The 26,824-nt window shown below is 43.4% G+C and overlaps 1 protein-coding gene across 5 annotated transcripts in view; it reads right to left on the reverse strand.

Moving 5' to 3' along the window:
* Window positions 1-26,824, reverse strand: part of MAST3 (microtubule associated serine/threonine kinase 3) — a 90,510-nt gene that overhangs the window by 26,374 nt on the left and 37,312 nt on the right. For 4 of the 5 annotated variants that reach the window (XM_058163228.1, XM_058163226.1, XM_058163227.1 and 1 more), the window contains 13 exons: window positions 24,509-24,594; window positions 23,092-23,164; window positions 21,309-21,329; window positions 19,782-19,860; window positions 18,804-18,964; window positions 12,895-12,970; window positions 10,268-10,477; window positions 10,073-10,174; window positions 7,754-7,886; window positions 7,074-7,144; window positions 4,419-4,504; window positions 2,183-2,391; window positions 126-264 (listed from right to left, as the gene is read on the reverse strand). In XM_058163228.1, coding sequence (XP_058019211.1) covers window positions 126-264; window positions 2,183-2,391; window positions 4,419-4,504; window positions 7,074-7,144; window positions 7,754-7,886; window positions 10,073-10,174; window positions 10,268-10,477; window positions 12,895-12,970; window positions 18,804-18,964; window positions 19,782-19,860; window positions 21,309-21,329; window positions 23,092-23,164; window positions 24,509-24,594 — 1,446 coding nt within the window. Of the gene's footprint in view, window positions 1-125; window positions 265-2,182; window positions 2,392-4,418; window positions 4,505-7,073; window positions 7,145-7,753; window positions 7,887-10,072; window positions 10,175-10,267; window positions 10,478-12,894; window positions 12,971-18,803; window positions 18,965-19,781; window positions 19,861-21,308; window positions 21,330-23,091; window positions 23,165-24,508; window positions 24,595-26,824 lie in introns of those variants that run through there. The other variant, XM_058163230.1, reaches the window with a different exon arrangement.

The raw sequence follows: 26,824 nt of genomic DNA on the forward strand, positions 1-26,824 counted from the left end.
AGTCAGCATTCTAGGCTACAGCAGACAAACATATTAGAAGAAGACTCCCTAACAAGAATTATTGAAACAAATGCATCCCACCCATCTCCCTGCATTTCACAATCTGACTTGTACCCCACTCTCACTTGTCTGGTTTGAGATCCCGGTGAACAATGCCATAATTGTGGAGGTACTCAAGGGCAAGGACTGTCTCGGCAAAATACATCCGGGCCATGTCCACAGGCAAAGGTCCCATGTTCTTCAGCAGTGTGGCACAGTCCCCACCTAAAGGAGATAGAATGTCAGAGAGTCCACTACATGTAAAATACCAGGGACATTTGACAAACCCAGCTTTACATCTAAACCAGGGTTGTCCGACCTTGGCAACTTTAAAATCTGTGGACTTCAACTCCCAGAATTCCCCAGCCAGCATGCCTAGGTTAGACATCCCTGATCTAAACCTGTTTTCAACTTGTTATGCTAACTGTCTGTTAGACATCAAGCAAACAGATTTTATTTAATTCTGCCTTTTATTGTTGTTTTTTAATCTCTTCACCAAAATTTTTCTTTCAATGGCATTACTTTTATTGTCCAGGATAGCAATCATTTAATGTTCTTAAAGAGTCCAGTGCTTTTTAAACATTTCAAAATGGAAAACATTTTACATATGCTTTTTAAAAGTATCCTTCAGAAATCAAAGGGAAAAACTTTTCCCCTCCTCCCCCCTCACACACTTACAAAAGCCAAAAGCAGATCTCATCGTGCCAAATAAACATATTTGGCAATACCTCGTTCTTTTATTTCGTTTTCCAAAAGAAGTTTTTTTTTAAAAAAAAAAGTCTCTGACTGAGATTTCTTTTGGCAGAGACCACTAAGGAAAAGTTTTAAAGATCAAGAAGCAGATTTTTAGGCAAACCGCGGAGGGTTTGGGGAAGGGGGATGAAAATGTCAAGCACTTCAACGTTGCCCTTCCAATGCAAAGTCTAAAACACTAGTGATGCTTTTGAGACTTTGGCAGGCGTCATACAACGTATTTTGCAGACTTCCTTTGGCAGCTGTTTGACGGGGATATAAATGTTGCTTTTCAAAGTTCGCCAATCTCTGGATTCCAAACTCTGTAGCCTTTTAGGAATTCAGCACATACAATATGAAACCGCAGAACTGTGGAATGCTCCGTGCTGTTCTAGAAGTGGATATTAAATTCAAGCCAAAGCCAGATTTTGCCAACATGGAAGTTCTTTCTCTTTGGAGCAAAGGATACTAGAAATTGCCCGACACCAAGTCAAACCACCGATATATCTACCCCACGACTGCCTCCACTAACTGACATCGGCAATCTGTCCATGGAAAAAAGCCTTTTCCAAGTTTTGTCACCCGTGATCCCTTGACTAGAGATGCTGCCTTAGACAAGGGGTCTCCAACCTTAGTAACTTTAAGGTTTATGGACTTCAACTCCCAGAGTTCCTTAGCCAGCAAAGCTCTGGGAGTTGAAGTCCACAAGCCTTAAAGTTACTAAGGTTGGATTTATGTTTATGTTTGTTAGTTACTATACCCTGTATTCTGTTCTGGGAAGTCTCGGAGGGGAGGGGGGAAATGGGGGGGGAGGGGAAGATTATAAATTGATTGATTGCCATTGTACAGGAATAATGGTAGAATTAAACAAGTTGGAATGGTGTAAAGTCAGGGCTGCTCGGTAACCACTCCGGAAGGGAAAGCGTAAGGAAAGAGGAGTAAAGAAGGAAGAAAGTAGGTAGGCAGATAGGTAGGTAGGAAAGAAGGAAGGGAGAAGAAAGGATAGGAGGAGAAGAAGGAGGGGAAGATAGAGGGTTAGAAAGGATGGAAGTGAGAAGTGGGAAAGAGGAGGGGAAGTAGGAAAGCGAGGAGAAGGATGGTGGGGAAAGTAGAAGGATGAGAAGGGTAGGAAGGATTAAGGAAGGGAGTGGCGGCCGAGTAGGCCTGATTGAGCATAATCTGAGTATAGGATCGATTGTTGGATAAGTGATTGTACTGTACACTGGTCAAATTGTGGGAATTTTTATGGAAAATTAAAAAAAAATTGCCCGGAAAAAGTTACTAAGGTTGGACACCCCGCTTTAGAGAGACCCGGGATTTCTTCCACTGCAGACCAGCTGTTCTTTCCAAGAGATCTTGGTTGCTCCATTTCCACCCACGCCCTTCAAGATACGTCCTTGTGCAACCTCACCTTCCACATACTCCATGACCATGCAGAGGTGACACCTGGTTTCGAAGGAGCAGAACATGCTGACCACAAAAGGGTTCTCCGCAAAGGTCAGGATGTCGCGTTCCACAAAGACTTGCTGGATCTGGTTGCGTAACACCAGGTTCTGCTTGTTAATCTTCTTGATGGCAAAACGTTGGCGAGTCTCCTTGTGCCGCACCAGATACACGGCCCTAAAGGAACATGGAGAACTATTGGGCAACTTCGGAAGACGGGAACATCTTGATGTTTTCTACTCATTGTTTAGTCCTCTTGGCAGAGCCTTGATGTAGACGAGGCTGATAGATAGCGACTGTCTCAGTTCACCACGGCCGTAATGAGGATTACCGTATTTTTTGGAGTATAAGACACACCTTTTTTCCCCAAAAAAAGAGGGTGAAAATCTGGGTGTGTCTTATACTCTGAATGTAGCCCCTCCCAACTTCTCAAACAGAAGTTTCAGAGGCTGAAAAAAGCATCAGAAATGGAGCTTAGCAAAAAAAAAAACCAAAAGAGAAAAAAAAAAAGCCCAAAATGGAGCTTCAGAAAAGAAGCCCCAAACACAGCTTCAGAAAAATAGCCCCCAAATAAAGCTTCAGAAAAGAAGCTCCCAAACAGAGCTTCAGAGGCTTTTTTTCTGAAGTTCTGTTTTGGAGGCTTTCAGAGGCAAGGAAAAAAGTTTTTTCTGAAACAGAGTTTCAGAGGCAGGGAAAAAAAAGCCAAAAAAAACAAGGCACAGAGCTCACAACCAAAAAACCTGTTGCTAAAATTCACCTCTGGGAATAGCTGATTGGGGGTATTCCAGGAGGCCAATCCACCTGCCAATCAGCTTTTTTCTTATTTTCCTCCCCAAAAACTAACGTGTGTTTTATACTCCGGTGCGTCTTATACTTTGAAAAATATGGTAATTTGAATACAAGTAGTCCTTGACAATACAACAGTATTGAAAAAGATGACTTATGAGTGGTCCTCACACTTAGCAATAGTACTTAGATTTACACAGGCAATCCTTGACTTATGACAATTGAGCCCAAAATTGCTGTTGTTAAGTGAGACATTTGTTAAGTGAGTTTTGTCCCATTTTACGACCTTTCTTGCCACCGTTGTCAAGTGAATCACTGCAGTTGATAAGTTACTAATCCGGTTGTTAAGTGAATCTGGCTACCCACTTGACATTGCTTGTCAGAAGGTTGCAAAAAGTTATCACACGACTCTGGGACACTTCAACTGTCATAAATATGAACATGTTCCCAAGCATCTGCATTTTGATCACATGATTGTGGGGATGCTGCAAAGGTTGTAACTTTGAAAAAAATGGTCATAAGTCAATTTTTTCAGTGCTGTTTTAAGTTTGAATGGTCACTGTTGTAAGTCGAAGACTACCTGGATATGCTTCACAGTGCTTTTACAGCCCTCTCTAAGAGGTTTACAGAGTCAGCATATTGCTCCCAACAATCTGGGTCCTCATTTTACCGTTCTTGGAAGGATGGAGGGCTGAGTCAAACATGAGCTGGTAAGAATCGAACGACTGGCAGTCAGCAGAATTTGCTTGCAATTCTACACTTTTAACAATCCTCCAGCTAGCTAACCAGCCAGCAAACATCTAGTTATGCTATTTATAAATTATGGGAACGTCAATCTAGAGAGCACCAAGTTGTAAAAGACTGCTATAAGCAGTGAAACCAGTCCCAAGGATCGAACTGCTGGCAGTCAGCAGAATTAGCCTTCAATATCCAACCACCATTTACTTAACAACCATTGTAGCATCCCCATGGTCACATTATTAAAATTTGGGTGCTTGCCAATGGACATGTACCAGCTGCAGCATCCCAGGATCATGTGATAGCCATTTGTGACCTGCCCAGCTGCCTTCCGACAAGTAAAGTGAACGGGGAAGATGGATTCATTTAATGGCCATGAGATTCGCTTAACAACCGTAGTGATTTGCTTAGCCACAATGGCAAGAAGCTTGTAAAATCAGATATGACTCCCTTAACAACTGCCTTGTTTAGCAATGGAAATTCTGGTCCCATTTGGGGCTGTAAGTTGAAGACCACCTCGTGCAATTTTTTTTTTTTTTGCAATTGATAACCCTTTCAGTGAAGTAGAAAGTCACCTAACTTTCTCACTGGTACAATTCTTTGTCCTTTTCCTTTTTTTGCACAGTGTTTTTCTAAGAGTTTTGGTCTTAGAGCAAAAGGGGAAGGCTGAGCCTACTCACCCATAAGCCCCATTGCTGATCAACTTGATAGTTTCAAAATCGCTTTCACGGGGCTTCCTCCGAGGAATGGGGGTAGAAGACTGGTTCTGCAAGAGAAAGGGAAAGTGAAAGGGAACACCTCTTACTTGCAGTCTACAGAAAGAATGACATCTATTGAGCGATTAACATGATTTGTGGCTTGCTTTTCTGTAATAAGTAGCATACAAGACTATAAGGAAAAACACACACCCTCATTTATTCCAATATAGAGTAGAATAGAATATAATTTTTTATTGGCCAAGTGTGATTGGACACACAAGGAATTTGTCTTGGTGCACATGCTGTCAGTGTACATAAAAGAAAAGATATATTCATCAAGACTACAAAACTTAATGATAGTCATAGGGTACAAATAAGCAATCAAATCCTATTAGGAAACAGTCAATATAAATCGTAAGGATACCAGCAACAAGATTACAGTCGTAAGTGGAAGGAGATGGGTGATGGGAACAATGAGAAGATTAATAGTAGTGCAGATTTAGTAAATAGTTTGACAGTGTTGAGGGAATTATTTGTTTAGCAGCGTGATGGCGTTTGAGAAGAAACTGTTCTTGTGTCTAGTTGTTCTGGTGTGCAGTGCTCTATAGCATCTTTTTGAGGGTAGGAGTTAAAACAATTTATGTCCAAGATGCGAGGGGTCTGTAAATATTTTCACAGCCCTCTTTTTGACTCATGCAGTTTACAGGTTCTCAATGGAAGGCAGGTTGATAGCAATTGTTTTTTATGATGGAAGAACAAAAGAGTTAACTGGGAGTCTAAAGAAATACTGTATCAAAGAGCTCAAAATCCTATCTCTGGGGTGGGGGTGGGGATTAGAACCAGTCTGGGGACCAAACACAGCTCCCACCAGCCCTAGGAGGATGTAGGAGAAGAGCAGACATAGATTGGGGGGGGCAGAGTTAAATGCATTGTTAGTTTAGAGTCCTTGCGTTCCCACAAGCGCTCCAAATCCAACTCTTCTGAATTCCATTGATCCTTATCTGGCGCCAATTCAGCATTGAATCTTAGTTGACCGAATTCTTGGATATAGGCCTGAATAAATTTTCTATGCTGCAATTTTTGTGCCTGACAGAGGCAGTATGATCTCAAAGAAGACCTTCCTATTAATATTTCAATGAGTGATTACTGAACTATTTTAAATGATGATGGCAAGCTGAACTGGATACAGGTAATCCTGGATTTACACAGTCAATTTAGTAACCGTTCAAAGTTACAACAGCACTGAAAAAAGTGACATGGCCATTTTTTATACTTTCGACTTTTGTAACATTGTGTGATCAAAATTCAGATGCTTGGCAGCTAGTTCAAATTTATGACCATTGCTGTGTCCCAAGGTCATGTGATCACCTTTTGCAACCGTTTGACAAGCAAAATCGATGGGGAAGTCAGATTCACTTATCAGCTGTGTTACTAACTTATCAGCTACAGCAATTCACTTAATGACTGTGGCAACAAAGGCTGTAAAATGGGGCAAAACTCACTTAACAAATGTCTCACTTAACAACAGAATTTTGGGGCAAAACTGTGTTCGTAAGTCGAGGAATACCTGTATTGATAAACAGGCCTTCAAGGATACCCAAATGATAAGTAGATTTATTGTAGGAAGGCTGAAGAAGTGCCATGAAAGAATTCCAATGACTAATACACATCAAATATCAATCCTATTTATATTGAAATCAAAGTTCAAACTCCTGTGCTCTTTTTCCCCACCCATGAAGCCACTCTGGAAGAGAATTTGTGTAGCTCAGGGTTGAACTTTGGAAACCTAGGTGTTCTCTGAGCTTGGTGTTTCTTACCAATGTTTCATTACCCAACTAGGTAATTATACAACTAGGTAAAGTGGCTAACTAGTAAACCCACTTTGTTGGGTAGGTTGATTCTGTGTCTCTTTGTTTTGCCAGCAGATGGATCCAGTATCATGATCTTTACTTGGGACAATGTGAGTCCTTAATGTTAAGTATTTTTTTAATGAGAAAAGAAAAATAATAAATTAACAGTAAATGAAATAAAATATCAATCTTGAGTTGATATTAGGAATTTCAGTCTAAAGCAGGGGTGTCAAACTCAAGGCCCGGGAGCCGGTTCTGACCGGCGGTGTGCTTAGATCTGGCTCACGGGGTTAACCCGGAAACAGTGAAGCACTGGCCCCACATTGCCTCTGCCAGCAAAAACGGAGTTTGGGAGGGCTGCATACGGCCCTCCTGAGCTCCATTTTCACTCGCAGAGGGTTGCGGGAGTCTGTTGCAGCCAAAAACGGAGCTTGGGAACCCATTTTTGTTGGCAGAGCGCTCAGGCTGCCACAGGCATCCCCGACACGAGTGATGTCAAGCTGGCCACACCCACCCTGGCCACACCCACCCTGACCCCGACACCCCCCCCCCGAGGTCAAACACAACCATGATATGGTCCTCAATGAAATCGAGTTTGACACCCCTGGTCTAGAGTAATGTTTTTCTCAACTTTGGGAACTTTTTTAACTCCCAGGATTCCCCAGTGAGGTGGCTGGAGAATTCTGGGAACTGATGTGTACACATCTTAAAGCTGTCTGAATTTCTCAACATGCAGCTTTAGAGAAATGCCTTGCAACAGACCAGAAAGGGAAGAACATAATTTTACCTCAGGAAGTTCATCTTGCTGCTCTGGGCCTGCTGGGGAAGGGCAGTCAACTTGATCAAACTGCACAATTTCTGGGGAAGAAAGAGAAGCACAATTGAAATGAAAAATGACACTTGATCTGTTTCCCATCTGCCTTCCTTGCTTTTGTGGTCTTCTTTTTGATGGCCACAACAATCTTGCTTTTTTCTGATTGGCAGAATTCTTTCCATTATCTGGGATTTAAATCAACGGTGAGGTCCTTGGCAGGCTCTCTGAACTTGACTATTTTCTTGCAGACATTTCATTACCAAACTAGGTAACATCATCAGTGCTGGAAGGGAGTGGGGTTGGGCTTGGTTTATAGACAAGTGGCTTGCCCTGTCAGTATTGGTGGGAATGGTCTCAGTGGCTCTTTGATTAGACTGTTGCTTACATTGCTCAGATTGTTTGTCTGAGTTGATAGTTCCTTGAATGGGGCATTGTTTACTGCTTCAATGTTGGTCTAGTATTTAGATCAAATTAAATTAAAGATGTTGCCTGCAGCAAAGCCCAAGTGATACATACAAAGCAGATATCACTGGACTATTTATTTCATCCCATTTTTATATACTGCGGCGTTCCAAAAACTAATTCCAAGTGATTTACATATAAACTCTGTATAGCTCTGTTCAAACTAGAAAACCTCTTTTTTTCCCCCTCACCCTCCAGAGGGTCTTTGGTGAGTCCCAGTTGACTGATAATGTAACGTGGAATGTCTGTTTTGATGCCTTGTCCCACTTTTGCATGACCTTCGGCAGCCTCCAGGAGGTGATAAAATTCTTCTGGGTCAAACTCCTGGAAGCCAGAGAAGGGAGAGGAAGCGGAGAAAATAGAAAACAATGAGCTTTTTCATAATAAGGCGTAGCAACTTAAAAGTATTAAAAATGAATGAAATTAAAACAAACGTCTTCCTCCACAACAAACCAAAGGCGATGGAAATGAGCAGGCCTAAAATAAATCACAAGAATTCTCCTTTCTGCCTGGACCTCTCACATTTAGGGACTGTTACTGTTAACAATCCAGGATGGTCCCCTTTCATGAAAGCCAATAAACTCTGAAACCTAATCTGTAATAATGCCATGCACTTTGAGAAGACCAAATAATTTTTTTTCTCTTGCACTCAATTCTGGGATGCAGACAGAGCCACAGCAGGAACAACGCCACGACACAGGAAGCAGCAGCTTCCTTGGCTCAGAAATCAGAAGACAAAAGCTTATCTATAAATACCAAAGATTAAAATTTCCCTGTCTCTGCTGAATAAACCCTGCCTAGAACCATCACTCATCTCAACTCTGAGCCATCTGGAAAACTCAAGCTGTCGTCTCCTGGTGCCATCACGGGAAACGGAGGTATTTTCAGTTCCAAGAAAGCTTCCATTCCCATATTCCAGCCTGCTTGTAATTATGTACTGGCCCCAATGAATTCTCACCAAGGATCCATCTTGCACACATTGTCTTGCAAACATTGGCAGCAGCAACAAACATCCAAAAGTAGACACGAGGGCTCCGTTAGCTATTATTATTAATAGCCAGTGATAGCCTCTCCAATTCAATGTATGTGTTTCATCCTTTTTACTAAAAGAAGTTAAAACACAAGTGTAGGCGGGAAGCAAACTAAGATAACACATCTACTGTACATTTAGCACTGTTTTTTAAGGATAGTCAGCCAGAGTATGTTAAATTCAGAAAGGCTAAGGGGTGCTCAAAATTTAAATTTTAGAAAAATGGCTGGAATCACGCATGTTTAATTTTAGCTCGGTTTCAGAAGGCTCCAGGAACTGTTTTAGGGACTTACAGAGTGGGGCTGCATTCTCAAATTGCAGAATAGATCAATCAAATCTCCATGAAGTCTACATGGATCTTCCAGCTTTTTAGTAACAAATCATGGTTTCAGTAAGAGAAGAAAAGCAAGGCTGTTACCTTTTCGATTTGCTTGTAACCTTCCAGAGTAGGGGTTCTGCAAACTTGGCAACTTTTAAGACTTGTGGACTTCAACTCCCAGTATTCCCCAGCAAGCATGGCTGGCTGAGGAATTCTGGGAGTTGAAATCTACACGTCTTAAAGTTACCAAGTTTGGAGACCCTTGTTTTAGGGCAGTGATGGCTAACCTTTTCTGGACCAAGTGCCCAAAGTGTGTGCACATGCACCTCCCCCAAAATGCACTGTATGCGGCCCTGCACACGCAGCCAACCCCCCCGCATGTGCACGCAGACCCCCGCATGCCCCCTGCCCCCTGAGCATGCCTGGCAGAGACCCAAAGACCAGCTGGACGGCAGGAGGGCACACACATGTGTGGTGGAGTTGAGCTGGGGCGACAGCTTGCATGCCCACAGAGAGGGCTCTGCGGGCCACCTCTGGCACGCATGCCATAGGTTCACCACCACAATTCTAGGGAGATCTGGCTGGCCATTGTCAAATGATCGATTACTTGACAACAGATCTTCAATCTGACTCACAGGGATCAGGCGGAAGCTTCAGTTCACATTCACCCTCAGCCTTACCACACAGAGCTTTGGGGTCTACATGAGAGTTTCTGCAGCAAAATGATCTGTCAAAGCTTGTTCTTGCTCTAGAGCAGGGGTGTCAAAGTGGTGGCCCACAGGCCAGATGCGTCACACACAGACCCACCCCAGCTCTGCGAAGGGAAAACACGTTGTGATACATCATGTGACAGCAACGTGACATCATGAGTTTGACTCTAGAACAGTGGTCACCAACCAGTGGTCCACGGACCACTAGTGGTCTGTGAGAAAATTTTGGTGGTCCGCAGAAGTTATTTTTTATATTGCACTAAATACTATTTATCTGTTTTAAAAAAATCATATTACTGCTCCGTGGGATTTAAAATTATGAATTTTGTGGTCCCTGAGGTCCGAAAGGTTGGTGACCCCTGCTCCAGGGGATGATGGCGATCCTGTAACCCGTTGTCCTTTCCCATCCAGTTTAGGCTGAATATAGCAGATAAGTCAGCTTCATCCTTACCAAGCACTCCAGCAGCCGAGCTGGCCGGGAAATGATGATCAGTAATTTACGGACCAACTGTTCAATGAAGTGCAGTTCTTCACTCTCGGAACGCTCCTGAGCCTGGCAGAGAGCATGATGAAGAACTCATAAGCATTATAGAGAAAATCTCACCAGAGAAGTCTGGGTCAGTGGGGAAACAACCAAGATACTCACATCTCTTAGCATTTTCTCCAGCTTCTCCTGCAGTTCAATAAAATAGCGGGAGGTAATGAGGGCCCCTTGGGATTTGTTGAGACAGTCACGGGCTAGTTCAATGATCTGGTGGTGGATGAATCCCAGTACACCATCAGCCAAAGGCAGGATGCTACTGGGCGAGAAAGCAGCAATTGTCTCTGCCAGGCGCTCTTCCATCTGGGCAGTGGCCTTTGAAGGGAGGGGAAAGAGGGAGAAAAGCAGAGGGTGACCGTGTGACCCAGAAGCTTCAGTTGGGATCCACGTACAATTTTCAGTGTTAAGATGACCCCGTCTCAGAAGAACTAAAAGGCTGATGAGCAAATCCTTTCCCCTGCACCTGGAGGAAACTGTCTATCTGGACCCGTTCCAGTCCGGCTTCCGACCCGGTTACAGCACTGAGACGGCTTTGGTCGCGTTGGTGGATGATCTCTGGAGGGCCAGGGATAGGGGTTATTCCTCTGCCCTGGTCCTATTAGACCTCTCAGCGGCTTTCGATACCATCGACCATGGTATCCTGCTGCGCCGGTTGGAGGGATTGGGAGTGGGGGGCACCGTTTATCGGTGGTTCTCCTCCTATCTCTCCGACCGGTCGCAGACGGTGTTGACGGGCAGAGGTCGACCCGCGGCACCTCACTTGTGGGTGCCGCAGGGCCGATTCTCTCGCCTTCTGTTCAACATCTATGTGAAGCCGCTGGGTGAGATCATCAGTGGCTTCGGTGTGAGGTACCAGCTGTACGCTGATGACACCCAGCTGTACTTTTCCACACCGGGCCACCCCAATGAAGCTATTGAAGTGCTGTCCCGGTGTTTAGAAGCCGTACGGGTCTGGATGGGGAGAAACAGGCTCAAGCTCAATCCCTCCAAGACGGAGTGGCTGTGGATGCCGGCATCCCGGTACAGTCAGCTGAGTCCGCGGCTGATTGTCGGGAGCGAGTCATTGGCCCCGATGGAGATGGTGCGCAATCTGAGCGTTCTCCTGCATGCTCGGCTGTCATTTGATGATCATTTGACGGCCGCTCCAGGAGAGCTTTCCACCAGGTTCGCCTGGTGCGCCAGTTGCGCCTTTCTAGACCGGGATGCCTTGTGCACAGTCACTCACGCCTTGTGACGCCTCGCCTGGACTACTGCAATGCTCTCTACATGGGGCTCCCTTGAAGGGCATCCGGAGGCTGCAGTTGGTCCAGAATGCAGCTGCTGGTGATAGAGGGAGCCCTCGTGGCTCCCGAGTGACACCTATCCTGCGAGGCTGCACTGGCTACCTGTGGCCTTCCGGTGCGCTTCAAGGTATTGGTGAACGCCTTTAAAGCGCCCATGGCATAGGGCCGGGTTACTTACGGGACCGCCTGCTGCTACCGAATACCTCTCACCGACCTGCGCCTCACAGAGAGGGACTCCTCGGGTGCCGCCGGCGCGACAGTGTCGCCTGGCGACACCCAGGAAGGGCCTTCTCTGTGGGGGCTCCCGCCTCTGGAACGAACTCCCCAGGACTTCGCCAACTTCCGGACCTCCGAACCTTTCATGAGCTTAAAACTCACTTATTTATTTGCGCTGGACTGGGTTAGCTTTTTATGGGTTTTTAATTGGGTTTTATCGATGGGTTTTTAATGGGTTTTTAATGGGTTTTATTATTTGCTAAATTTTAATTGTGGCCAAATTGAATAAGTTTTTTAGTGGTATTTTAATAGTATTTATTTTGTAATAGGAATGTTTATTTTATCTGGCTGTAAACCGCCCTGAGTCCTTCGGGAGAAGGGCGGTATAAAAATTTAAATAATAAATAAATAAATAAATAAAATAAATAAATAAATAAATAAATTCCTGCTCCATTTCTTTGTTTCTCTTGCATCCTTCCAACATTCATGCAAGCTACTTGTAAAAATAAACATGAACTGCAAGAGAAGGAAATGAAGTGCCAAACGGTTCCTTCTGAAATGTGTTGCCGGAGGCACCAAAACAGTGAAATGTCTTTCCTTTGGACGGTTTTCATTTGTCTTTCTCTCATTAAAACATGCTTTACTCCAACAAGGTTATGGTTCTTAAATTTCTACAAAACTCCCAACAACAGGAAAAGAGATGAAAGCCATAGAAGCACAGTACTATGACTATCATACCCAACGCTTTTTAAAATACAATTATATATAATTTATTTCCTTTCAGTGCCATGGGATGTGGAGCCACAGTGCTGGATCTAGATTTTAGCAAGGTTTACAGATTATTCTAAGACAGGGGTCTGCAACCTTAAACACTAAAAGAGCCATTTGGATCAGAAAACACCGGGAGCCACAAAACCCTTCCTGTGCCTGACTATTTCTTGAGTGGCCACAAAACTAGCATATGTGGTTGAATTAAATGTTCTGAAACTTTTCTTTTCTTGGATTTATCCATGGTTGGCCTACCAGGGGTTATAAAGCTCAATAAATTGCGTGCCGATGGGTGTCGAACATTGGTGGTTATGATGTATATTTTGAGTGACAGGGAGCCGCAGCAGAGGGGTGGAAGAACCACAGGTTGCTGACCCTGTTCTAAGCTAAACCTGTGGGTCTATGTTTCATTAATTCTAAGAGATAAAAGAAAATTCCCCTGCTCGGTTCTTAACAGAGTCTTACCTTTGGAAATCTCTCCTTGTATACATGATTCATCATCACCACCTCATTGTCAAAGATCCCACTTGTCCGCCCAGGGCTGTGAAAAGAAGAGGCAACTGCTGAGGACATGTCCTAAGAACTCAAGCAAGGCAGGAATCAGGAAGTAGAAGACAGCCTTAGTAATGCTCAAGATCTCACATTTCCCCAAAATTTCTTGCTTTCAGCCACGGTTCTCATCTTTTGAATGCGTCAGGGCTGCAGACGGACAATAATCTAACTAGTAAGTCTTTATGTACCTTTATGTAGTGACTAGCTTAAACCATTGCAATCAGAAGAAAGAGAAAACCGCGTTGCCTGGTTTTGCTTCCTCCTTCCCTAAAATGCACCCCAATGGCTCAGCATTGGAATCTGGCCAAGCCATGACTAAAAAGGAATCCAAGGATGATTCTTTCAAATGGATGTGATTTATGGTTGTTCAAACAGCAGAATTGTTGTTAATTAAAGAAGTCAGTTGTGGATTGTAAGAAGCACAAGGGAGCTACTAGAATATTTGTTCTGCATGATGAACATCCCTGGTTCAATCTCTGGTAAAACGACGCAGGCAAGGTGAGAACCAGTGATGGTCAGGGCAGAGATGTCCATCATATAAAAGTACCACTCAGCTTCAAGACTACCAGACATTACTTAAGAATTCCAGCAGCTACCGGGTATCAAATGCAAGCTGTTATCTGTTGTGGTCCGCCAGCAGCCTGTGGAGTTGGCAACAGAGTCAGACAGTGATGAGGCTGAGGAAGAACATGGGCCAGTCCTGGAGGCTGGGGAAGGCCCGGATGAAGGCTCTGCATCGGAGGCAGAGGTGGGGCCAGAGCCATCTGGGGGTGATGTGTGGACTCCGGAGCCTCCAGAGGCTGACAGTAGTGAGGCAGAGGAACAGGAGGAGCCTGTTCCTAATGCACGCATGAGAAGAGCTGCCAGAAGGCAAGAGCAACTAAAGCAAAGAGGACGACTCGGGAGTAGGGCCAAGAGATGATTGGCCCCTCCCATAAGGCTTAAAAGACCAGCACCAGCGTTTGGGCTCTTTGCCGGAAAACAACGTTGATATAGCCTTGCTCCTTGTCTTGCAGCATTTATTTCTTGTCGGCGTCTTTGCTTTTGAACTTTTGCCAAGAAAAGCCTTTGGTAGTTTGCCTAATTAGACCAAGGTTGGTGATAAAGACTGAAGAATTGTGTTACAAAGAATTTGCTTTGTTTTAGTTTGGATTACGCTGAGAAAGAGTTAATTCTCAGTTGCTCTAATAAAGTTTGTTTGTTTTTGAACTGACTGAGTTTCCTACTACCTACTTGGGCCTGGGTCACAACATTATCTATACTGAAATCCAGGCACAAATGCTTGCCCCTCCTCTTTGGACAACAGTTTCCACTTACGTTATTTTGATGAGCCAAGGTGGCGCAGTGGTTAGAGCTTAGGGCCTGGGTACTTACGGGACCGCCTGCTGTTACCACATGCCTCCCACCGACCCGTACGCTCTCACAGAGAGGAACTTCTCAGGGTGCCGTCCGCCAAGCAATGTCGGCTGGCGGCCCCCAGGGGAAGGGCCTTCTCTGTGGGGGCTCCCACACTCTGGAACGAACTTCCCCCGGGTTTACGCCAAATACCTGACCTTCGGAAATTCCGTCGCAAACTGAAGACACATCTTTTTATTCGCGCGGGGCTGTCCTAAATTGAATTTTATCAAATTTTTTAAAATTCTTATTAACTAATTTTAAATGGGGTTTTTAGCTCACTGTATATTTTAATTTTCAGGCCAATTTTAAAATAAGTCTTTTAATTGCATTTTAAATTATATATTGCACTGTTTGTTTTATTTTTGCCTGTACACCGCCCTGAATCCTTCGGGAGAAGGGCGGTATAGAAATCAAATAAATAAATAAATAAATAAATAAAGAGTGCAGTACTGCAGGCTACTTCTGCTGACTGCCGGCTGCCTGCAATCTGGCAGTTCGAATCTCACTAGGCTCAAGGTTGACTCAGCTTTTCATCCTTTCGAAGTGGGTAAAATGAGGACCCAAATTGTTGGGGGCAATAGGCTGACTCTGTAAACCGCTTAAAGGGAGCTGTAAAGCACTATAAAGCTGCATCTAAGTCTAAGTGCTATTGCTATTGAGAGGAAGACAGCCTCCAGTTTAAATACCGGAGACTGAGCAGCTTTGTACTAGCAGGGGGCCACCCACTCTAGGTAAGGCTTTACTCTACTCTTATTTAAGAGATTCTAATCTAGTGCCCCGTCTGACAGTTTTCTGCCAAGTCAAGCGGAGGAGTCCAGTTATGTCATAAATTGCCCAATCAGTGATTTATTGCTCAATCTAGGTGAGGAAATAGACAGTGTCTCAAATTAAAAAAAAATTCTTAGGAAGCAAGTGATTGTTCTCCTTCTGCAATATTGGAGCAGGAGAGAAAAAAGTGCAGTTCAAGGTAGGTTCACTTTTTTAAAAAAAAAAACAGGGTTAGAAAGTTCAGATGCAAAATGGATGCCTTGTAAGAGGCAAAATGAGGACCCAAATTGTTGGGGGCAATAGGCTGACTCTGTAAACCGCTTAAAGGGAGCTGTAAAGCACTATAAAGCTGCATCTAAGTCTAAGTGCTATTGCTATTGAGAGGAAGACAGCCTCCAGTTTAAATACGGAGACTGAGCAGCTTTGTACTAGCAGGGGCCACCCACTCTAGGTAAGGCTTTACTCTATTCTTATTTAAGAGATTCTAATCTAGTGCCCCGTTTGACAGTTTTCTGCCAAGTCAAGCGGAGGAGTCCAGTTATGTCATAAATTGCCCAATCAGTGATTTATTGCCCAATCAGTGATTTATTGCCCAATCAGTGATTTATTGCCCAATCAGTGATTTATTGCCCAATCAGTGATTTATTGCCCAATCTAGGTGAGGAAATAGACAGTATCTCAAATAAAAAAAATCAGGGTTAGAAAGTTCAGATGCAAAATGGATGCCTTGTAAGAGGTAAAATGAGGACCCAAATTGTTGGGGGCAATAGGCTGACTCTGTAAACCGCTTAAAGGGAGCTGTAAAGCACTATAAAGCTGCATCTAAGTCTAAGTGCTATTGCTATTGAGAGGAAGACAGCCTTAGTAATGCTCAAGATCTCACATTTCCCCAAAATTTCTTGCTTTCAGCCACGGTTCTCATCTTTTGAATGCGTCAGGGCTGCAGACGGACAATAATCTAACTAGTAAGTCTTTATGTACCTTTATGTAGTGACTAGCTTAAACCATTGCAATCAGAAGAAAGAGAAAACCGCGTTGCCTGGTTTTGCTTCCTCCTTCCCTAAAATGCTCCCCAATGGCTCAGCATTGGAGTCTGGCCAAGCCATGACTAAAAAGGAATCCAAGGATGATTCTTTCAAATGGATGTGATTTATGGTTGTTCAAACAGCAGAGCTGTTGTTAATTAAAGAAGTCAGTTGTGGATTGTAAGAAGCACAAGGGAGCTACTAGAATATTTGTTCTGCATGATGAACATCCCTGGTTCAATCTCTGGTAAAACGACGCAGGCAAGGTGAGAACCAGTGATGGTCAGGGCAGAGATGTCCATCATATAAAAATACCACTCAGCTTCAAGGCTACCAGACATTACATAAGAATTCCAGCAGCTACTGGGTATCAAATACAAGCTTTTATCTGTTGTGGTCCGCCAGCAGCCTGTGGAGTTGGCAACAGAGTCAGACAGTAGTGAGGCTGAGGAACAGGAGGAGCCTGTTCCTAATGCACGCATGAGAAGAGCTGCCAGAAGGCAAGAGCAACTAAAGCAAAGAGGACGACTCGGGAGTAGGGCCAAGAGATGATTGGCCCCTCCCATAAGGCTTAAAAGACCAGCACCAGCGTTTGGGCTCTTTGCCGGAAAACAATGTTGATAGAATTGCTCCTTGTCTTGCAGCATTTATTTCTTGTCGGTGTCTTTTGCTTTTGAACTTTTGCCAAGAAAAGCCTTTGGCAGTTTGCCTAATTAGACCAAGGTTGGTGATAAGACTGAAGAATTGTGTTACGAAGAATTTGCTTTGTTTTAGATTGGATTACGCTGAGAAAGAGTTAATTCTCAGCTGTTCTAATAAAGTTTGTTTGTTTTTGAACTGACTGAGTTTCCTACTACCTATTTGGGCCTGGGTCACAACATTATCTATATTGAAATCCAGGTACAAATGCTTGCCCCTCCTCTTTGGACAACAGTTTTCACTTATGTTATTTTGATGAGCCAAGGTGGCGCAGTGGTTAGAGCTTAGGGCCTGGGTACTTACGGGACCGCCTGCTGTTACCACATGCCTCCCACCGACCCGTACGCTCTCACAGAGAGGAACTTCTCAGGGTGCCGTCCGCCAAGCAATGTCGGCTGGCGGCCCCCAGGGGAAGGGCCTTCTCTGTGGGGGCTCCCACACTCTGGAACGAACTTCCCCCGGGTTTACGCCAAATACCTGACCTTCGGAAATTCCGTCGCAAACTGAAGACACATCTTTTTATTCGCGCGGGGCTGTCCTAAATTGAATTTTATCAAATTTTTTAAAATTCTTATTAACTAATTTTAAATGGGGTTTTTAGCTCACTGTATATTTTAATTTTCAGGCCAATTTTAAAATAAGTCTTTTAATTGCATTTTAAATTATATATTGCACTGTTTGTTTTATTTTTGCCTGTACACCGCCCTGAATCCTTCGGGAGAAGGGCGGTATAGAAATCAAATAAATAAATAAATAAATAAATAAAGAGTGCAGTACTGCAGGCTACTTCTGCTGACTGCCGGCTGCCTGCAATCTGGCAGTTCGAATCTCACTAGGCTCAAGGTTGACTCAGCTTTTCATCCTTTCGAAGTGGGTAAAATGAGGACCCAAATTGTTGGGGGCAATAGGCTGACTCTGTAAACCGCTTAAAGGGAGCTGTAAAGCACTATAAAGCTGCATCTAAGTCTAAGTGCTATTGCTATTGAGAGGAAGACAGCCTCCAGTTTAAATACCGGAGACTGAGCCTTCTCCAGCTTTGTGCTAGCAGAGGGCCACCCACTCTAGGTAAGGCTTTACTCTATTCTTATTTAAGAGATTCTAATCTAGTGCCCCGTTTGACAGTTTTCTGCCAAGTCAAGCGGAGGAGTCCAGTTATGTCATAAATTGCCCAATCAGTGATTTATTGCCCAATCTAGGTGAGGAAATAGACAGTATCTCAAATAAAAAAAAAATTCTTAGGAAGCAAGTGATTGTTCTCCTTCTGCAACATTGGAGCAGGAGAGAAAAAAGTGCAGTTCAAGGTAGGTTCACTTTTTTTAAAAAAAAATCAGGGTTAGAAAGTTCAGATGCAAAATGGATGCCTTGTAAGAGGTAAAATGAGTGAACCTTTAAGATGTTTGCTAAGAATGGCTATGTTATCCCTGCATAAATCCTTCCTGTGCAATCCACTTAATACAGGTAATTCTTGATTTGCATCTGCAATGGAGCCCAGAATTTCTATTGTAAGTTATGATGGTCATAAGTTGAGGCATCCTTGGCCCAATTGGATTACCCTTTTTTGCTGCAGTTGTAAAAATAAACACAGTTTATTTATAAAGCAAAAGTGGCAGATGACAAGCAAACGCAGTGAACATGAAGACAATCAATGCATACCTATTGGCATTTTTTGCTCTAAAAATCACAGTAAATCATGTCACGTGACTTTGGAATGTTGCAACCAAAGAGTAAAGGTGAGCTGATTGGCAAATGCTGCCACTGGAACTCTGGAATCAAGTCGTAAGTACGTTTTGTACTTATCCATCGCAACATTGAACAGTTGCTAAGTGACCAAACATTAAGTGAGGACCAGCTGTAGAGCCTTCTCCTACTTTCATTAGAGGTGTCATTCTGAACCATCTAAAAGAAGAGAACCCCATCCAAAGCCAAGAATACCTCAAGCTCCGGGACCGAGGACGAAAATATGGCGAGTTGCGGCCGTCTTCTCCTGGAACGCTTTCGGTGCTGCGGAAGTGCTTTGAAAGGAAGTGCAGTTCATCAGGGGTAGGTTGGTAGGGCAGTTGGTGGAGACGCTCCTGAGAGGAGGAAGACGATGACTGGACAAGAGAAGAAGAAAAAGATGATAGACCAACATGAGAAGGAAGGTGAGTAACCCTTGTTCTGAGACACCATCATGGAATATTTTAATATCCGCAGAAGAGTCTCCGAATAAACAGGCAGCTGGAAAAACTGAGGGAGGGGGAAATGAGGTATTTAAAAAATAAAGTGAAAAAGCCACTTCCTTTCATAGGAAGATAAGCTCTTCCTATGTTAACTCTGGCAACTGTAAAGTTTGCATACGTCTAAGCCTTGGTTTCTACGGGGCCTCTTTATCTCGACCACCAGCACTTCTGCAAGCAACTTCTAGGCCTCTTTCAATATCCTCTTAGCCTGGCAGTGTTTTTTAAAAAGCCACTGAGAGTTTAAATTACAAGTTTGTGTTCCTATTACAGTGACCAAGCCACAGAACCAAATTTTCTTTGGAATTACATGTTTAGCCATATTTTTGATGCTGATACATTTCTAGCAAAGACTTGAGACTGCTAGTTAAAGCAGAAATAAGAACAGTTCAATAGCACCAACTTAAAAAAATTCTAGCAAACCAGGTTAATTCCCACCTTAAGAAAGTAGGGATGAAATGAATATTTCCAGGAAAACAAGATGGAAAACATTGCTAGGTGCCATTCACCCCATCTCCAAAGAAGGGTCTGTCTTAATAGACTTCATGTAGCTCGCCCTTTCTCTGTCTCCTGCTTTTTATGTGAACTACATTGATAATTCTTAGATTTCCTAGACTAGAAAATACAAATCTGACTCACTTTACCACACAATCTGCCGATTAATAAGATACTAGATTTACTCCACGCTACTTACTGAAACAGTAGAGCTGGGGGTGTTGGTCCCATAGCCGGAGGAGGGCAATGATGCAAGTGACCACCTTCGGCCATCAGCCCTGCAGAAACAGAGGTAGATATTACAACATCAAATCTTGGAGAACAGAGGATTGATATTTAAATCCAATAAGTGCACTGTCAAGCTGATGAAAACAATTGGGAAAGGCTAACATGACTGCTCAAATATCATCTACGATGGAAGTTGCCAACACCTGAGCTATGGATGGGTATTGGTCCGTGTCTTGTTAGGAATTGGGCAGCACACTTGGAGGTGAGGGGTGGGTGAGCAAAATGTATTTGCAACCCCTCTCCAGCGCTAACAGCACTGCCTCAGCTCCACCTCAGATCATCAGGTGTTAGATTCTCACAGGGGCACGAACCCTACTGTAAACTGTGCATTTGAGGCAACTAGCTTGCACTCTCCTCCTCCCCAGCCCCGTCGGCTGAAAAATTGTCTTCCACAAAACTGGTCCCTGGTGCCAAAAAGGTTGAGGATCACTGATTTGGGGGAAAGAAGGGACTTTTTCCCTATACACATCTAAGCCCCTCTCTATCCTCATACCTTCTTTCTTTCAAACCCAGTCAAAATACACTGTATATTCCAGACCAAGCAGAGATTTTTTGGATGACTTTTCCAAAACTCTTTATGTGAATGTGGTATTTCTAACTACAAGCTTTCCTCTTCTTCCCAAACTGCCAAATGCTGGAATAAGAGGAACCATCTTCGGGCACACAAACACACCCATCCTTGCCCTCCGATTCCCTGTTTTGCCTTCTTGGTAGCTTCTTTAAAAGATTTATAAAAACAAGACAATAGGTCTTCCAGCATATTTCAGGCTGTTTGGCCCTACACATCAGGCAGACTTCCTGAGGGAACTAAAGATGGTTGCCAGGGCTGGAGAATTATGAGGATTCTCTCCTTCAATCAATCCTAAATATTGGGCTGCTTTTCAGGGTTTCAATCAATAATGTCCATTTCTGAAAGAGGAATTCTTTTTTTTTTATAACTGCAAAATGTCTATTCTCAACAGAACTCCCAACAGTAGCAACGTATTGCAACCAAGAGAATTAAAATTAAAGCTTTATTTTGCTCAGCAATTAGGGGAAATCAATGATGTTTCATTTTCTTTTTATTAAGGTCTGACCTAGCAGCCAAAGCTCTATAATCTGCAATCTCCAAACCAGAAAAATTGTTTTTCTTTTAACTTGAGGCAATGGATTGTATTTAAATATACACACTATCTTTTCTCCCCCCCACCCAAAAAAATCAAGGCGATTAGCGGACAACCAAACTGTCTGTTCTGGGAGATGGTTTTCTTATGGGTCATGATTCAGTGTGAAGTTTTTGCCCACAAAAAGAAAGTAGTGGCCATCTTTTATTTTTCATTACCAGCTCTGTTTACAAGGCCACTCTATAATGAAGTATTTATAACACAGTCCCTAACAAAGCAGAACGACTCAATAGATTTAAGAATCCTACGTGATTTCTTCCCGTTGCTAAAGTTACCTGTCAGTTCGAGGAACATGGCTTTTTCCGAGGCATCATTGATCAAACAGGAGAAGTAGAAAAGCAAAAGGAAACAGGGAAAGAAAAGGGTGGGGGAGGATATACAATTAGGAATCACAGGAAAATGCCTTCCCCAGGCCTGGAGGCATTTTTCTAAACCTTCCCCCAAACTGAAATTAGAAATAGTTATACAGTATATACTTTACTTAATCTCACCAGCTCAAGGTTGACTCAGCCTTCCATCTTTCCAAGATGAGTAAAATGAGGACCCAGATTGTTGGGGGCAATAGGCTGACTCTGTAAACCACTTAGAGAGGGCAGTAAAAGCACTATAAAGCGGTATATAAATCTAAGTACTATTGCTAGTGCTATTACTTAATTTGATTTTTTTTAATGTAAAAATTGATTGGCAAGCAAAAGAATGAAAGACCTAACAGCTTGCGATCATTGCTCTTAGGGAAAAAATAATTTAATTCATACAACTGTCTGATTTTTTTCGATTCCCAATTCAGAAATGAACTTGGGAAGGAATAAAAATTCCAGCAGAAGTTAGAAAGTAGGCTGAAAAAGAGCAGAGTGGTGTTACTGAGTGTATAGAAGTCAGCTATGATGATTTCTATAATAGAGAAATCTATTCTGCACATGATTAGGGATATTTCAGGCACAAAGAATCAGGACCATTTGTAAGGTAGTGGCATGGATTTATTCAAGCCTATACGCAAGACTCTGGTCAACCAAAGTTCAATACTAAATGGGCACCAGATAAGGGTCAACAGAATTCAGGAGGGGTTGGAGCGCTTAGGGAAAACTTGGCTCTTTTAAGACTTGTGGACTTCAACTGGGAGTTGAAGCCCACAAATCTTAAAAGAGCCAAGTTTGCAGACCCCTGGCTTAGGGGAATGCAAAGACTCTAAGCTGATGATGCACTTAACTCTGCCCCCAGCTCTCCTCTATATCATGGTTTATCAAACTTGTGGTGTCATGCTGCCGTTATGTGACATATTGCGACGTTTTCCCCTTCACGGAACTAGGATGGGTGTTGCCTGCGGTTGACGCATCCAGCCCATGGGCCGCCAGTTTGACACCCCTGTTCTACATTATACTTTCATTTTAACAGCTGTGATTCAAGGCAAATTCTGTCATGAAAGATAAGTCTTTTCCTTCCAAAACTCACAAAGTAATGATGTTTTGCAAAGAAGAAAACCTGTGGTTGACAAACTAGAATGGGCTGCCAGTTTTTCCTCCCTGAATTTCTTTACTCAATTTGCAATTATGTTTCACTTTGATATGTTTGATAAACATATCTTTATTACCTGAGAACCATCTTCAAAACACACTTCTCCTTAAAATTCATTTTATGCCTTTAAGGCACAAAAACTTGCTGATGCTTAGCAAAACTGGATCTAAATCTGGAGAGGAGATTATCCTGCACAAGTAGCTGCTTTGAATTCCACAATGGAAAACGAAGGGAGAGATAAATTTCCACTTCTAGGCAAAAATGGAGATTTCCAAGGCATTTATATAATAACAACATAAAAATCAGGAGTGAGTAAGTAAAATAACTCACTTTTCCAATTTGTGAAGACCTAATATTTTATTGGTAGGATCTCTACTGCTTTCTCCCCACTTTGCCAAACTTTGAAGTGGAACTCTTTCTCTTAGCCTAGATTCACTTCCTTCCATCGTTCTTCCCTGGTCCGAAATAACTTCTGTGGCCCCTTACAGCAGGTTCCCTTGATTCTTTCCACCAGATTTGGCCACCTAAGAAGTTGTGGCCTCTTACCTGCGAGCAAATGGAAAGCTGGCAGAGGCACCGGTGGAGAAGTTGCGAGGACTATCTACTGGACTGCTACTGGCTGCAGAGAGAGAGGAGGAGATTGGACAGGGGCAGGACAAAAAAAACAACAATGGACTTTTATTAAAGATTCAAAGGGTATAGAAGAAACCAAGAGATCTTGAACACCACTCAAAAATTTAAACTTGGATAGGAAAGGGTGCTTGAAGACTTATCCATCAAATACCTCTATTCTAGGAATCGATGGAAATTCTCAGTCATCCAGGTCAGAGTTGTCCCAAAGGTGCTTTTTTCAAGAGGCAACTGGACTTTCTGGTTTTTCTTTGAAGACCTTTCACTTCTCATCAGCTCTTGGATGAGAAATGAAACCATCTTCAAAGAAAACCAGAAAGTCTAGTTGCCTCTTGAAAAAAAACACCTTTGGGACTCTACTCTAGGAATTACACTGACTGCTGGTCAGCTTCTCTGAGCAATTCAAGTGCTGATTACTACTTGAAAGTCCTACACAGCTCAAGACCTCATTATCTCGGAGACTGGCTACTCCAATGTGAATCTGTCAACGAGGTAGATCTTGGAGAGAGGTCATGTGAAGGTCCCATCTCATGCGGTTTCCACCTTACAGAGAGCCTGTCTCACTAGGATTTTCTCACTATGGCCACCCTTATTGTGGAACAGCTTGCCCTTTATCTTTCCTGATAAAGCACACTTTGTTATAGACACTCCCTAACAAGTGTCCACAAAAAAACATGGCTCTAGGAAAGAGCCTAAGGGGAATATTAGATGTTGGTATCTACCTATGTTACTCAGTGCTATTATAATACTAAATATTCTTTTGCTATGTTCATCTTCTGGGGTTCTTTTTCTATGTATGCCACCAGGAGCATATCACTCCTGCCCCACCCCCCCGGTGACAACAAGCAAACTTGATGGGCTCCATATCATCCTGAGATCTCCAGGACCCCTGGCAAAATCATGTCTTCAGGACCTTTCGAAATAGAGTCAAAGGGGTGGGTGGGGTGTCAATCTAATTTCCACAAGGATGATGTTCCACAGGGAGAGAGCCACCATGGAGAAGGCTCTTTTTCTTGGTCGCACTACATGGGCCCCTCTTAAGAGAAGGGAACTATAACATACCCCTTTCCCGATCTGGTGGTTGGGCAGATATAAACAGGAAAAAGATGGTCCTTCAAATAACCTGACCCCAGCTACATGATGTTGGCCATCATGTTGAAAACAATACAAGCAATTATTTCATTAGGACTCTCTTCCCACAACTTAGAATGCAAGTACCAAGATATTCTTCACCATAGACCTGAATGCAGCCTACCACTTTTCATGTCTTGGTAGGGATATCCGTCCTCTGTTCCTCCAACAAAGAAGCTTTCCTAATTTGGCGCACACTTACCTGTTGGCACAGAGAGGGGCGACAAAGGACGCGAGAGGGTAGGCGAAGGAGTTCCAACCACTAGGCTCTTCCTGTTGCTTCGACAGCTGCAAAAACAGAACAAATAATATTATGTCAGGGACAAGGTTTCATAGGCAGCAAGTATCACCCAGAACTCTGGGGTGGGAAAAAATTCAGAATATTATGGGTGTTAATGATATATTCTTAACTACCAAGGCTAATGGAAAATGGAATGAAAGTTTAAACGGATACTGGCTGGGCAATTTTGGGAGATGAAGTCCACATGATCTTAAAGTTCTGAGGTTGAGAGACAATGATCCAAAGATTATGGTCATGATTAATGAAACACATGCAAATTAATGAAACACTTCAATGCAACAGCCACTTTTTCAGTCAATTCAATAAAAAATTATGATCCTGGCACCAGGATGGAAGTAAGTCTCTGTTCCATTTGTTGAAAGAAAATTAAATGAGAAGTGTGTAGACACAGGCCACTGCCTAGAATGGGGGTGTCAAACTCACGGCCCATGGGCCAAATCTGGCCCGCAGGGTGCTTAGATCTGGCCTGCGGGGCCGTCCTGGAAACAGCGCAGGACTGGCCTGTGGTGCTTGTGCTAGCAAAAACAGAGCCATGCGCAGCCCTCCCAGACTCTGTTTTTGGCCGCAATGGCCTCCTGCAGCCCTCTGCCAGTGAAAATGGAGCATGGGGGGAGGTGGAGCGGCAGGAGGCCATTGTGGCCAAAAATGAGGCCCAGGGGAGCCATGCGCACCCCTGACCTCCGTTTTCGCTGGTAGAGGGCTGCAGGAGGCCGGTCTGGCCAAAAACGGGGCCTGGGGGAGCTGCATGCACCACCACCACCCGAGCTCCATTTTTGCTGACAGAGGGCTGCAGGAGGTTGTCACGGCCAAAAATGGAGCTCGGGAGCCCATTTTCCCTAGCAGAGTGCTCAAGGCACCACAGGCGTCCCCCCTGATATGAGTTACATCAACCTGGCCACGCCCACCCCAGCCCCCCAAGGTCTGATGCGGCCCTCAATGAAATCGAGTTTGACACCCCTGGCCTAGAACCAGTGGCAGACAGCGCATCTGCCTCCAAGACTTAAATATCAGCCAAAAGCATTCCCCCAGGAATGGAATGGAAAGTCACAGTCAGAAGCATCAGCCACTGAACTTGAGAAGGGAAGTGATTCACTGTTGCCCTAAGCACAATTCACAATGACCTGAGATCCCTTTTCATGGCTGCTTGGCAAGATCAGGGAATAAGGAAAGTGGGAGCATCCAGCCAGGAGGAAACAGGCAGGCTGGCCAGCAGGAGAGAGGTAAATAAAGGCTCTCACAGCTGGACATGGACTATATCACCCTACATCAGCAGCAAATGTAATAGCCCAGGGGTCTGCACACTTGGCTCTTTTAAGAATCCTCTGGGAGTTGAAGTCCACAAGTCTTAAAAGAGCCAAGTTTGCAGACCCCTGTAATAGCCAGAAGACAAAAGGAAACAGGCATCACAGGAACCTTTTTTAAAAAGCAGAGATGGGGTGATCAAACCATGCACAAGTAAAAAAAGGGGGAGATCTTTAACTGTGCAGTTGTGGCTACCATCTTGACTTTTTTTTTTAATCCTAAAATACCTCTGAAGTCCACGCATCTTAAAGTAGTCAGGTTGGAGAAACACTGGCTTAGCTATTTTTATTTTAAATAATAGTACAATTACTTTTCCCAAAAAAAATCAGCTATCAAGTAAATATATTGATAGGAGAAAAATACACGGGGAGGAATCATACCATTGTTATAATGATTTTAATCGCACAGGTGGCAACCCCATTACTGCTAGTTAATTGGATGATTCGTAAATAAAGACTAGTTTGTTTCTGGCCAGCTGTGGCCCATTTCTTTAGAAGAGAAGCAACATTTTCACAGTATTGACCCAAGTACAGTATGCCATTTAGCATGTTTACGTCTTTCGCATATACACAAGCATACACTACACACAATACACATAAGCCTGCTCAGTCTTACTCATCAGTCTCTGTGTTTATGAAATTAGTTTCTCATTTTTGATTCATGATTACAGTAAAAGTGTGACAGAGTGCATGCCATGAGAAGATAAGATTTCCCCAGGAGCAGGTTAGACATAGCTGCTCCTGGGAGGAAACCCTCCCTCAACCTTGTTCAACCTCCTGTCCTATCAGACTACATTTTATATTTTTATTCATCGGAGTTTGAAACAGTCCATCTCCCTCACAGAGAGACGCTGTATAGTGTTCAATAAAATATGAAAATATAAAAACAATATATAAAACTTAAAATTTAAAAAGA

This window comes from Ahaetulla prasina, chromosome 1 (genome assembly GCF_028640845.1).
Source record: "Ahaetulla prasina isolate Xishuangbanna chromosome 1, ASM2864084v1, whole genome shotgun sequence".
Lineage (NCBI taxonomy): Eukaryota > Metazoa > Chordata > Lepidosauria > Squamata > Colubridae > Ahaetulla > Ahaetulla prasina.